Source organism: Zingiber officinale, chromosome 8A (genome assembly GCF_018446385.1).
Source record: "Zingiber officinale cultivar Zhangliang chromosome 8A, Zo_v1.1, whole genome shotgun sequence".
Taxonomy (NCBI): Eukaryota; Viridiplantae; Streptophyta; class Magnoliopsida; order Zingiberales; family Zingiberaceae; genus Zingiber; species Zingiber officinale.
The window spans coordinates 43,825,260-43,838,400 of NC_056000.1; the positions used below are offsets into that span (position 1 = coordinate 43,825,260).

At 40.2% G+C, this 13,141-nt stretch overlaps 3 protein-coding genes across 3 annotated transcripts; all 3 read left to right on the top strand.

The window, feature by feature from the left end:
- Positions 1-124: 124 nt before the first annotated feature.
- Positions 125-2,056, top strand: LOC122008729 (probable E3 ubiquitin-protein ligase RHC2A). Its single transcript, XM_042564563.1, has one exon. It carries the CDS (start codon positions 415-417, stop codon positions 1,519-1,521), a length of 1,107 nt encoding a protein of 368 aa, XP_042420497.1. The 5' UTR covers positions 125-414; the 3' UTR covers positions 1,522-2,056.
- Positions 2,057-2,189: 133 nt separating this feature from the next.
- On the top strand, positions 2,190-5,870 carry LOC122008730. Its single transcript, XM_042564564.1, has 3 exons — positions 2,190-2,468; positions 5,132-5,661; positions 5,733-5,870. The coding sequence occupies exons 1-3, from the start codon at positions 2,434-2,436 to the stop codon at positions 5,804-5,806; spliced, it is 639 nt and encodes a 212-aa protein (XP_042420498.1). The 5' UTR covers positions 2,190-2,433; the 3' UTR covers positions 5,807-5,870.
- A 304-nt stretch (positions 5,871-6,174) lies between these two features.
- On the top strand, positions 6,175-7,664 carry LOC122011614 (pectin acetylesterase 5-like). Its single transcript, XM_042567993.1, has 3 exons — positions 6,175-6,457; positions 6,543-6,625; positions 7,401-7,664. Exons 1-3 carry the CDS (start codon positions 6,211-6,213, stop codon positions 7,647-7,649), a joined length of 579 nt encoding a protein of 192 aa, XP_042423927.1. The 5' UTR covers positions 6,175-6,210; the 3' UTR covers positions 7,650-7,664.
- The last annotated feature ends 5,477 nt before the right edge of the window (positions 7,665-13,141 follow it).

Here is a 13,141-nt window from a genome sequence, read left to right on the forward strand (position 1 = left end):
TCACCTTGACGGCTTTAGTTTTATTCTCGAATAGGACCGTGCCACGTAGATACGATAGGTAACGACGTCGACGACGGAATCGTCTAATGTAGGTCTTGGTTCACGAGGATCCGCCATTGATGCTTCATGCTTCTCTAAGCACACCATAAAAAGCCCCAATTCCTCTCTCTTACCGTCCCCAAATCCCACCTCCCTATCCATCTCCAGCTCTATTTCTGGCTCTGCTTTCATCCTCGAAATTCTTCGATCGCGAATTCAGCTAGCAATATTGTCCATTTCCCTTTTTTCTTGAAGAGTTTGTGGTTCTTCGTTCGATCCATTTCTTTCAGATTTGGAATTTGGAGGCTTTGTTTCCATTTTTGGTTCGTCTTGGAGTTAAAGATTGGATCTTTGTCGTTGTTTTCCATCGATTTCATGCCTTCTTCCTGGGCGGCGACGCCGTCGTATTGGTGCTACCGCTGTAGCCGCTTTGTCCGGGTGCGGCGAGAGGACGTCATCGTTTGCCCCGACTGCGACGGCGGGTTCCTTGAGGAAGTTTCATCTCCCCCTCCGCGCATCCCCCCCGCTGGCTCTCCCGGTCGCCGACAGATCCCCTCCCCAGGCCTTGGCACAGACGGTTCCGTTACGGCTCCTCCGCCATCACGGACCTCCCAGCTCAGATTCCGCCGCAACCGCCATGGATCGGCCGGGGACCGGTCGTCCCCTTTCAACCCCGTCATCGTCCTTCGCAGTCCTTCCCAAGGCGGTCACGATGAAGAAGGCGCGGCCGCCGCCTCCAACAGCTTCGAGCTGTACTACGACGATGGCTCCGGCTCCGGTCTCCGCCCCTTGCCGGAAAGCATTTCTGATTTCCTGATGGGGTCGGGCTTTGACCGCCTCCTCCAGCAGCTTGCTCAGATCGAGATCAACGGAACAGGTCGCGAGAGGCCTTGGGAGCACCCGCCGGCCTCGAAGACCGCCATAGAGTCAATGCCTACGGTAGAGATCGTCGATGATCACATTGGGAAAGATTGCCATTGCGCCATCTGCATGGACCCCTTCAAGCTCGGAGCTGAGGCCCGGGAGATGCCCTGCAAGCACATCTATCACCAAGATTGCATTTTGCCTTGGCTTTCGATGCGGAACTCGTGCCCCGTTTGCCGGCACGAGATGCCGGCGGACGAACTCGACGAACAGCCTGAGATATCCGGCAACGACGAAGAGACCGTCGGGCTAACCATATGGAGGCTTCCCGGCGGAGGCTTCGCTGTAGGGAGGTTCGCCGGCGGCAGGCGAGCAGGGGACCATGAATTCCCTCTTGTTTACACTGAGATGGACGGTGGATTCACCAACGACGGAGCACCAAGAAGGATCTCATGGACCTCAAGGCGCAGCACGCCGAGGGAGAGTGGGGGCATCTTCCGGTCCCTCCGCAACTTCCTCTCATTCTTCAGGCCATCGAGGCCGAGCTCGGAAGCTTCTCCAGCATCCTCCGGTAGGCATCTCAGAAGCTCAATTTTCAGGAGGAATTCACGAAATTGAAGCACCATTTTGGGTAAGAATTCCAGTGCGATCGTTTGGTGATTCCATACAAAGTCGGCATCTTCAGCGATCGATTGCAGAAAATTCTGTGATTTAATTCAAATAAAATCTTAGTGGAAGAAGATACAAGGTGGCCATTGTTGCCTGATTTAAAGTCTTAAAACATCAACATTCAAAAACAATAAGATAGTTTATCGGACAATATTCAGTTTGAACAGAGAGACAAGCTTCAGAGTTCAGACTCAAAACATTATTTGCTTGCAGCAATGGTTGACCAGGAAAGCGGCAGGAAGTCAGAAACCACTGTAAGGCATTAGGGTTTTCAAAGCTTGATTCTGATCTTCTCAGTGATCATTTCAACATTATCTAAGTTAAAATATTTGTAGACAGAAGAACATGAGAACCATGAGTTCCCAACCAGGAGAATTAATTAAAGAGAAAAAAGAGAAGTAGATCTGTAGCTGGCAAATTATTGTGTTCAACTTTGAGCCAAACTTGCATGATCAGTCAAAGTATTGGATGCAATTTCTCTTTATTGAGTGGCCTCTTTATTTTGTTCTTTGCAAATTGCGAGTAGTATAAGTTCTCTCTTGGTGGTGCATCATCTCTCTGTCTTTGAATATTTGAAAGGTTCTACTTGAAATTATTTTTTAATTAATGGTGTTTTTACAATTAACTCTACTATTATTTTTTACCCAATCATTTGGCCGTGGGACAAGAAGGGGCAAAGAGGAAAAGTGGCCGTTGCTTGCTGGGCCCCGAATTTAGTTTTTAAATAACCAACCCCGATATGCCGCTTGGTGGGCCCCGCTGCTTGTCCTGGTTCGGCAGCCCCATCCTGCACACGTGTCGCTGTCTGGGTGATGGGAGGGTTGTCAACCCGATCGCTTCCTCCTCCGTGAATCGTCGTCGATGGATGAGCGGCCGAATCCCTCGCCGATCTTCAGGTTGCTCTTTGGATTGATTGTTTTTTTTGTCGTTTGCTTGATTGCTCGAGTTGTTTTTTTTTTATGCATCGATCAACTCTCATTGATCTATCTGTTCCTTGTTATAAAATTGGGGAAAACACTTTGGCCTAGATTTTAGTTTTGTCAGTATTTTAGGTCATTCTTTGCAACGATCTAATTGCTAAAAGAAGTCTGCTTTGGACTTCGACTGGTTGCAAATATCGAATAGTTAAAATATGGATTTACATTCAAATGGTTAGTAAAATCTGCAGCCGTATCAGATGCGCGATGAGCATTTTTGTTAGGAGCGCATCCACACCAACTTCCTTATCCAAAATACATAATTTAGGGTAAAAAAGTTACTTTATTAAATTTGGATATCCACTTTTTAAAACATCATATATCAGCTTCCCTATTTCTTCTCTCTCCTCTATAATGCTTAGGGAATGGAATCCATTCCCTAAATTTAGAGAAGTACGGTTCATAAATGCATAATTTAGGAAATGGATAGGGAAGTTGATGCAAAAATTTTTTAGCTACCCTATCTAAAATTTAAGGTAAAATATCTGAATAGGGTATCTGATGCAGATGCTCCGTGAGTGTTTGGTGCTGAATGTAATTTTCTTTTCAACGACAAATGGAATCCATTTTTTTATATTCGCATATTGGAAAAGTGGAATGAAAGTGAAATCTCTCCTTTTTTCTGAAAATTTGAAACTTAATCAGAAATCCAACCGGATGATTTCTAGATCACTAGTTCAATGGTTAGACTCTTGATCAATTGGTCAGACAGCTTGCCCACTCAAACATTGACCCAATCAAGTGGCCTTAGCTAGAACAATCTACGTAGACCAGTCAAATTGCAAATCCATTCATTTTGTTCATAAATTATGCATTTGAGTGATGATGATGCCTTCATTCAAAACATTGAAGCTGGAGTCTAGAGAGCGGCAATGTCCGGTAGCATGAGTTGTAGAACTGAGGCATGGAGGACTAGTTGCTTGAAATATTGAGAGCTGAGAAACAAGAAGAGATTTCTACGGTTTCTCGTAATGCTAATTCATTTGTGTGTGAAATTTTTGTTTAATAGTCTTTCCTTCGATCTTGTCATTGTTGAGGGGAGGGATCCTGATTTGCAAAGATGATTCTTAGATTCTAGTTTGCTCAATGTTATTCCACCCTGAATTTTAGAAACAAACCTAAGTAGCCTTGCTGGTTTTTTCTCTGAGTGAATGAAAACATTAAGGTTCCCTGTTGAAGTATTTTTATCATAGATTGTGATTGATTGTCAGCTATCAGGGAACTGACTCTGACCTCAATAGGAAACATGACTGAGGAAGTCAAGTAGGATGGATTTTGAGCAAGTTAGGTCAGGTCTAGTGGGGTTTGTGTTGATCCCCTGGCGGTCGGCTAGAGGGGGTGAAAAGCCTGTACAAAAATAAAAGAAACAAAAATTCTTCTCGAACTTTAAAGCTTTATTAAACTAACACTTGTATAAAAAATAATTAACAAATTGATTAGAAAGAAAGAAAGAAGAGGCACAAAGATGTTACTTGGTTTGTAATTAGATGATTGCTAATCCAAGGCAGTTAAAACTCACTATCAAAGTCTCCTTCAGCCGGAGAAGTCTCTTACAGCGTTGATAGCTCACACCGTAGTAAAACAGACAAAGAAATTGATTACAAGTTGTTTCTAGCTATTGGGATCAGGGCTATATTTATAACCATGATCAGGGTGTCTGGAAGGGTTCGGGTGCTTGGAAGGGTTCTAGACGCCTGGAGGAGGATAAAATTTTATTCCCGTTGTAACGGATCGTGCCACATCGTGTTTTGATAAAGTTTCTAGTCTAGGGGCCCGAAAGGTTCCGAGCACTCGGACCGGGGCGACACAGCCATCCGTGACTCCGTAGGGCTGAGACGCCCTTGGACTGTCCCGCGGGTCCAAGCGCCCCGGATTAGGTATGGGCACCTGACTGAAAAAGTTAACATTTTGTTGACTTTCGGTCCCAACCTTCTACTCCGGTTCTGTTCACATTGGTCCGGATTTTCCGCTCCGAATCCACTTGCTTGGGTGATTTCGGCCATCCGAAATAGAGCTCATCCGAACATATTTTCTGGCCTTCTCGAGCAACCTTTCGTTCCGATTTTTCGTCTCTCGGAAATGCCACGCGCCTCCTTCTCGTTCGCCCGTGTACTCTTCCACAGCACCTTGTTTTTAGGACGCACCGAACCTGCCCACTCTCTCCCGTGTCGTCCTTCTCACTAGCTGCGTCTTTCGCTTCTAAGTTCCTACACACTTAGACACAGGGGTTAAATCACAACATCACCTAACTTAATTTGGTTGATCACTTTAAAATTACCTCGGATTACTTACCGTTTGTCCAAGCTTTAGGGCTCATTCAGCTTAATGAGATGAGTGTGGGTGCTTGATTAACGATCAGACTAAAAAATGGAGTTAAGAGAGGTTAAAGTTTAGGTGTCTCAAACTGAAGTCACTAGTGTTTATGAGTCGGAGAAAACTCTATCGCTTTGCATTCTGTCTAAGATACCCAAAGGAAGGTATTTTAGTTAGGGATTTTCTTACTGGCATTAGTGCATTTGATATGAGATACTGAATTTTTTCCTTGTTACACTACTTGTGTTCCTTTTCGACCTCCACTCCAGCAAGGGCATCTTCACTGATCGTTTCGAGCTAAACAAGAGAAGAAAACTAACGAGTGATCTTGAGAATTCACCTTTGCCATTTCCTAAGCACAAGTTTGGAGATCGGTGTAGGAGCTGTGATCCTGCAGGGACCAATGAGACAAACGATGCCTCTAACTGGATCTGTGTGACGGCTACTGAAGAACCGGGGGATGATGGATCAGAAGATCCTGAAGAATCTCACCCCGATAGTAACAGTGTAAGCGAAGGCTATGACACTAGCCACACCACCATGACACTAGACCTTGACTTAGCTGAGGAGTCATCCGAGAGAATGAATTTGAATTCACCCTCCACGTCTAGTTTGAAGAACATTGACCCAAACGACCTCGATTCTTTTGCCAAACAACTTGAATCAGTCTACAGATGGATAGAGGGGCAGCTTCCTGAACCTGAGGGCGATGCTGGAATCGAGGATTTCTTCATCTATTCTAATGATGTCGCACCACATGCCTTCATAGTTTCATCCCAAAGATTGCTAGATGGACAAGGTAACTAATTTGCTCTTGTTCCTTTTGTATTGTGATTTTGGATGGAATATCAAGGAAATTATTTCTTGTAGATTCTCGATCAAGGACAAGGAAACCACGGATCGATGAAGAATTTGAGCAATATTTTTCGATGCTGATGCTCTAGCATGGATGTTTTTTTCTTGAATAAGCAGGATGTTGTAACCTTTAGAGTGGCATTGTCATCATGTGCTATTGTAAGTGTATTCTATTAAAAATGTTGGTGCGAAGGGAATAGAAGTTGTATTTTATCAGTAAATTTAAATTATAATAAAGAAAAAAAATCAATGCGAAAATCAATTAAAGATTTGTTTTGAATAAATTTGGTGTTTAATTTGAAAAGAGTTTATTTATGTTCGTTGATTAGTTTACGAAAACTTCACTCATTTATGAATTAGGATAATTACATGGGTCTTTTCACAAAATTAACCGTGTCCTTGAGGGCTAAAGCGCAAAATTGGATCCCACCCGTATCGTTGGCTAGTTATTGTTCAGTACTTGGAACTCGATTGGGTGGTGGATATCTCTTCCATGGCCGGAGGTGAGATACACCGGGGTGAGATCTACCGGCTCTGGCTCTGGTGGAGCCGTCGGTGGGGAGCGGAGAGACGACGCGCCACCGTCATCTGGCTCCTCGCCGCCGCCTTCGTGGTACTCCTCCTCGCCGCTGGCTCCCGGGTCGGCGACAATGCTCTCAGCGAACCGGCGGCGCATCCGTCCTCGGCTCCAGCTCTCGTCGAGCTCACCCTAGTTCACGACGCCGAGGCGAAGGGTGCATGTAATGTTAAAACTTTCCGATCCCAACTTGATGGTTCCTTTTTCAAGTCTATCGTCTCAAGCTGCGGTTGCTGATGATTCTGCAGTATGCTTGGATGGGAGCCCGGCCGCGTACCATCTCACAAAAGGTTTCGGCTCTGGGTCAGACAAATGGATCGTGCACTTGGAGGTAATCAATCTATTTCTGATATCGAATTTCCCACGGTGGTTCTTCTAAACCAAGAATGAAAAATGTGTTGTGATTTATTTTCACGGGAAAAGATGGGATAAACTGCACCATTTCGTGAAGGTGGGATTCGTATGTAGGAACATAGCCACAACTGTGATTTAATGTCTAAACCTCGTCACAGAGATGCAGTCACCATTCGCAAATATTTTAATATATGCAATCAATAAAACAATAATTTCTCTCACTCTTAATACGTGCTATATAGTTAGGCAAAATATAATCTTCTTGGTTTTGGTAATTTGGATTTCATCAGATACTGCTTTAGGCAATCGTCTGATTGGTTTGGTACAAATTTAAGCATTCCAACTGTGTGACATGAGAAATCAATACGAATATAAGACACCAGTTTTGAGCTACATGGTATGCTAAGTAGCAGCAGCTAATTTGCCATCAGGGATGCTGCATTTCTGACTCAACATTGAGTTAATTTAACATGAACTCATGCATTATTAACTTGCCAAACGAATCCATGCCCTTCAATCCTAAAATTGGTGAATATGATCTTGGCCATCTTTCTATTTAAACTGAACTGTCTGAAATTGTGTATATTTTACCCTACTTAACATTAACATGAGATAGAGTAAGAGTCGTTCTCAATGCTGGTTAAAGGGGCCAATGATCATGGTTTTAATTGCAAAATATTCTTAAATTTAAACCTCAGTTATTTGTTTAGTCTTTCACTTGGTTTCTTATTCAGATTAATCTTGAACTCTAGGGTGGAGGTTGGTGCCTATCTTTGGATTCTTGCTCTTATAGGAAATCTACACTATTAGGTTCATCAAACTACATGGAACGCCAGATTTCCTTTGTTGGCATTCTGAGTAGCATCCCATCACAAAATCCTGGTAAATACTGGGCTTTAAAAGAATGGGTGAATCTTATGAATATATGTGTATTTAATCAACACTATTTTTTTATCTTCATGTTTGTAACTTCATATATGCAGGATAATCCACTTTTTTAGCGACAATATTTTTTTTATAGATGCATATATTGAGTGCTTCATTATATAATGGTCATCCCTGCATTGTGTATTGTCGGGAAAGCTGACTATTGGCATGCCACTAGTGAGCATTGGTAAAAAAAGTGACCAATGCAGCAACATTTGCAGCGGCATATGAATTATGCATTGTCTCACCACATTTTTTATGCTGATATGGTTGTGTATGCATATATTATTTATTTAATCTTGGTCCTTTGTTAAATTAATAGTTCAGTACAATTTAATGTAGGGATGACAATGGATTGAGTTTGTGTTGGATTCCATATCCTCTGTCCCCATTCCTATTTATTATATTCATCCCCATCCCTATCGGATTTCAACATTCATTTTCATCCCCATACCTAGTGAGGATTGGATATCCATCCTCATACCTATACCCATTAGAGGATCAAATATCCTCTATACTAATAATTTTTTTCATTCCATCCAGCTACCATTATTCAGCAAAATCATATTAGAATTAACATCATATCCAAAAATAATAATAATAATAATAAAATAAAAAAATAAGATTAAACATCTATAGCCTCTCCTAATTTAATCATATTCTTTTACATATTAAACACCAACAAAAATAGTTAGTGGGTTTTGAGAAAAAAAAATTCTTTGATACCTACAAAAATTATATATATATATAATCCAATTATTTAATCGGGTCTAAAAATCCCTTCATACCCTCCTCCATTCAGGTCGGATATTGGATCTTCTGTCAGATTCGGAAGAAATTGCCATCCCTAATTTAATGTCCTTACGGTTAGACTAGACTACAAGATTATCCATTTGGTGTAGCTTTAATTAAATCCAAGTAAAAAGAAGTAAGAGAATGAGAATAGAAGTGTTTTAATTGCTGAAAAGTATGGAATAATTGTCAAGAAATTGATTGTGTATTAGACCAAATTAATCACATATGGTTTGATGGGGGATTTAATTTTAAAAACTTTTGAGAGTTAATGCGCTATCTCAAATAAGCTCCATATTTTACCTAATATAAACTAATGGATTAAAATTTGGTATGATGGAAAGAATGAAAGATATGATGATTATGAGGAACTAATTATGTTTCCTGAAGAACAATATCACATTTGCACATTGTTTTTTTTACCATAGCACACACACACACACACACACACACACACACACACACACACACACACAGAGGTTTGATATCTTGCACACCCACCATGGGCAACTCAGATAAGGTAGGGCGACCGGATCATTTCCAATAGGGTTGTAAACAAGCCAATTGAGCTAAGCTTTAGGGCGTTCAAGCTTGTTTGATAAGGTAACCGAGTCAAGCCCAGCCTAAAATGAACCAAGCTTTTAAAATGATTGTTCAAGCTTGACTTGGTTTATTTTTGATGAACTTGAGCTTGGTTCGTTTAGATGTTATCGAGCTTTCAATTCAAGGTTGGCTTGAGTTTGGTTCGTTTAAATGTTATCGAGCTCTCAATTCAAACTTGTTTGACTATTTGAAATTTTTGCTTGTTTGATTGGTTATTGAGTTTAATAATTCAAATTTGTTTGTTTATTTTAAAAGTTTTTTTTGTTATTTAGCATATTAATAAGAGTTTTATTAATGAACATGGCTCACGAACATTGTTCACGAACGTTATTTACGTACCTTAACGAGCCGAATACACATGTGTTCAAACTTATTTATTTAGTTTAACTAGTTGTTTAAGCTTGTTTATTTAATTGATTTTGTGTGTATTGAATGAACATAAACAAGCTCTTACCAAGCCGAACACCAAACTTGTTCATGAACATTTGGTTCATTTACAGTCCTAATTTCGGGCGCTCAGATCATTTTCGGGTGCCCCAACTCACTTCCGGGAGCCTCGCCTTATCTGAGTCGCCCACAAAGGATGTGTAGGGTGTGTGTGTGTACATTTATTTATTTATTGTATTAACATTGCATGTTTTGTTTATGATGTGAAAATTTTAGATAGTTATATCTTGTATGAATCATTATGTCAATAATCAGTTGATCACTTTCTAATATTTACATTAGTTTCTTGAGAACAGGTAAGGCCAATGTCCTGTCTGCATATTGTATATTAGTGGAGGTAATCCCCCATTTGGTGAAGGTGGGTTTCTTACCCAATACCTTGGCAACAACTTCCAAGGACTTTAACAACTTGGTAGTGTTAGTATTAGCCCTTGGAGCCAATTATAAAATGATTGACAAAGGAACTTTTGTATCATATTTAATTAATAAAGGCAAAGTTTATGGTTATTATATTTACTTCAGATTTGTGCCAAATGAATAAGTATAATAATGTCCTAGGATAGTATTTTCTAGTCTACAACATATCAATTGGTTGAATTGATAGTGGGAGGTTGTAGATATATATAGAACACTACTCTTAACTATTCTTAGTCAAGCATTAATATAAAAAGACTATATTAATGCATTGAGACTAGTATGTAAGTCAATTGATGACTTAATCTCATAAGTCATGTATATATGATATCATGAATATAAGATATCAAGTTGACATATGAGTATATATTAGAGAATATGTACTGAATTGACTGGCCAGAATATTTCATGAATCGTTATATGAGTGTCATAAACAGTCATATAGTGACTATTGGTATGAATAGTCCTTGGACTTGAAGTCACTACGTTTCCCTACATAAGGAGTTGTGTACTTTGGTATCGACAAACGTCACCTATAACAAGATGGCCTATAAAGTCGATCACTGGATATATAATAAGTTATGCGGAGGGATATGAGTGATGTAGATAGGATCTATCCCTTTCATATGACGGAATTGATATTTATGGACCCTTTTATTAAGTAGGACTACTAAAATACATGATCATGTTCAAATAAATCAATATGAGATACGCGACCCGAGCTTAGAAAACCCGACCAGTCAGGACAGGTTAGACACTACTCCAGATTACGTCTCATGTCTTAGATCTGAGGCCCTTTTCTATCTGTACTCAGTCAGAATTATGTAACTTATGATATGAGACGATCTAACTCCTTTCTCTTACCTATTGACTGTTAGTCTGTCACATCTTTTTAACTTCTAATCATCATATCCCTTTAATTTTGGATTATTCTTAGCTATCATATCCCCTTTTCTTCTAATTATACGATCTTATCGAATCCGATTTTTATACACAGTATGATAAATTAAATTTGATCTGTAATGATTTTAAAATTCGTCTATCCGTATTTTTTATATCATCTACGTTTGGAAATAAATTAAGATGGAGTGAGATCATCTGTTCAGTATACGTGTCGATCACACTGACTCTTGACGTAATGGTAATATTATTATCTTGTGATCTTGATTACGAATTCAAGTTGCGAGAATTTTGAGCGTGTAATACGTGCCATGATATCAACGCCTAACGTTCCATCCGTCCGACACGATCGGAAGAATCTGTCTCCCTTTGACCAACTTACCATGACAATGGTAGTCAATTCAAAGTTCAACATATCAACCACTAAGACAGATGGCAGCTTCGTACAGGTCCATGCATTCACCAACACGCTAAGATTTGGTCGACGTGCACCCATCAACACGTTCATTATATTTGATTTGGATCGATGCTAATTAGGGAGAGAGGGCAAGAAGAACGCTGAGGGGGCGTTCAGTAAATGCACGGGGAGTTACCAACAGCCTTCGTGTTTCACTGCTGTCTGAAAATGATGAAAACGGTTGACTGAAAATATAATTTCTCGATTGATCCTGTGAAGAATTTATTTTATTTTATAATATACAGGACGCCAGTATTAATCAGGAAAGGGTCCTGATAATAATTCTCTCATATTTAAGTAAATAATAATAAAGTAATATAACAACAATAAAAGTACAAATATAGATAACATATATCACATATTTATATAAACCATATATATATATATATATATATATATAATATATACCTATATATATATATATATATATATATATATATATATATATATATATATATATATATATATATATATATATATATATATATAATAATAAAGTAATATAACAACAATAAAAGCACAAATATAGATAACATATGTCACATATCGATACATAAACCTTTATATATATATATATATATATATATGAAATACTTATGATAATGTGCATGTTTCCCAAGGTATAGACACGCTTTCCCAACTGTCATATGAAAATACATATCAGAAAAGTATCTCCCATATCATATCTTAACAGGGCATACAAATCCTAGCTAATATGACAGTAAAAGCCTTTGTCGTACGATTTGTCTGTTGATCATGTCCTGTTGTTAGCGACACTACCTCCCAGAAAGATATTACGAAATATGTGAGGGTCCCGCTGTTTGGTCAAGTGGGTGAGCCTCTCGGCTAGGATTTCTCGCCCGGTCACTCAAGGCTCTTCTCCGTAATCACTCGATGCAGTAGGTTGTTTCTTACCCAACCAGACAGGCGCTCCGGTCGACCTAGCATTCACCTGGTCAGTTGTGAACATCTGATGTTCTTTCTGTAGTGATCCCGGCCAAAAAAGTGATCTGCTCAGATGAGCCTCCTCACCGACAATTGGCGTCGACTTCCGCTCGACCAACTTTGGTGAGTTCGTTGGTTCCCTAGCATTGACCACCTTGACTTTGACTGCCTTGACTTTGACCTCCACGTCGACCACCTTTTTCGCCTCTAGCTCATCCTTGGTTTGCCCTACCATCGCATCACAAGTCTTCCACTCAAGTCTAGTCGAAGGAGGCTATAAGTCCGACTAACTGGACGAGCAATATCTTCAGTGACTATTCTGCCTGATCGGTCATTCTCTATTCTAGAGCTACCGATCAACTCACATCGTCTTTATAGTCGTTGCTCGACTTTATCTTGCCGACTTGAGTTTAGAGCCACCGCTTGACTGTTTTCCAGTTACTCGGGTTTAGAGCCACCGCTTGGCTACAAAGGACGTTGAAGTTGTTTTCTCCCATAGGTTTAGAGCCGCCACTCAGCTATACCTTGTTGACATGGGTTTAGAGCTGTCACTCGGCTATATCTTGTTGACCTGGGTTTAGAGTTGTCGCTTGGTTATATCTTGCTAACATGGGTTTAGAGTCGCCACTCGGCTATATCTTGTTGACATGGACTTAGAATCGTCGCTCGGCTATCAATTAATGACTTAGGTTTAGAATCGTCGATTGGCTATCAATTACTGACCTGGGTTTAGAGCTGCCGCTCGGCTATGATGAATGTTAACATTGTCACCACTCAACCGCTTCTTAGTTAGAGATTTTTGCTAGTCGGGATGGTTGGCAACGACACTTAGCGATTTTTCCACTTCTCACTGTTTCCTCGGATGTGTGCCTTTTAATGGTCGCTGATGTCCTTCCAATTTCTAGAAGACTGTGCTAATACCAGGTCATTATTGTCGAGCATGCCACCCATGCCTTTTAATTAAGCCTCATTAATGCTTCCCTGTTGTCAGCCGCCACATGTCCCACT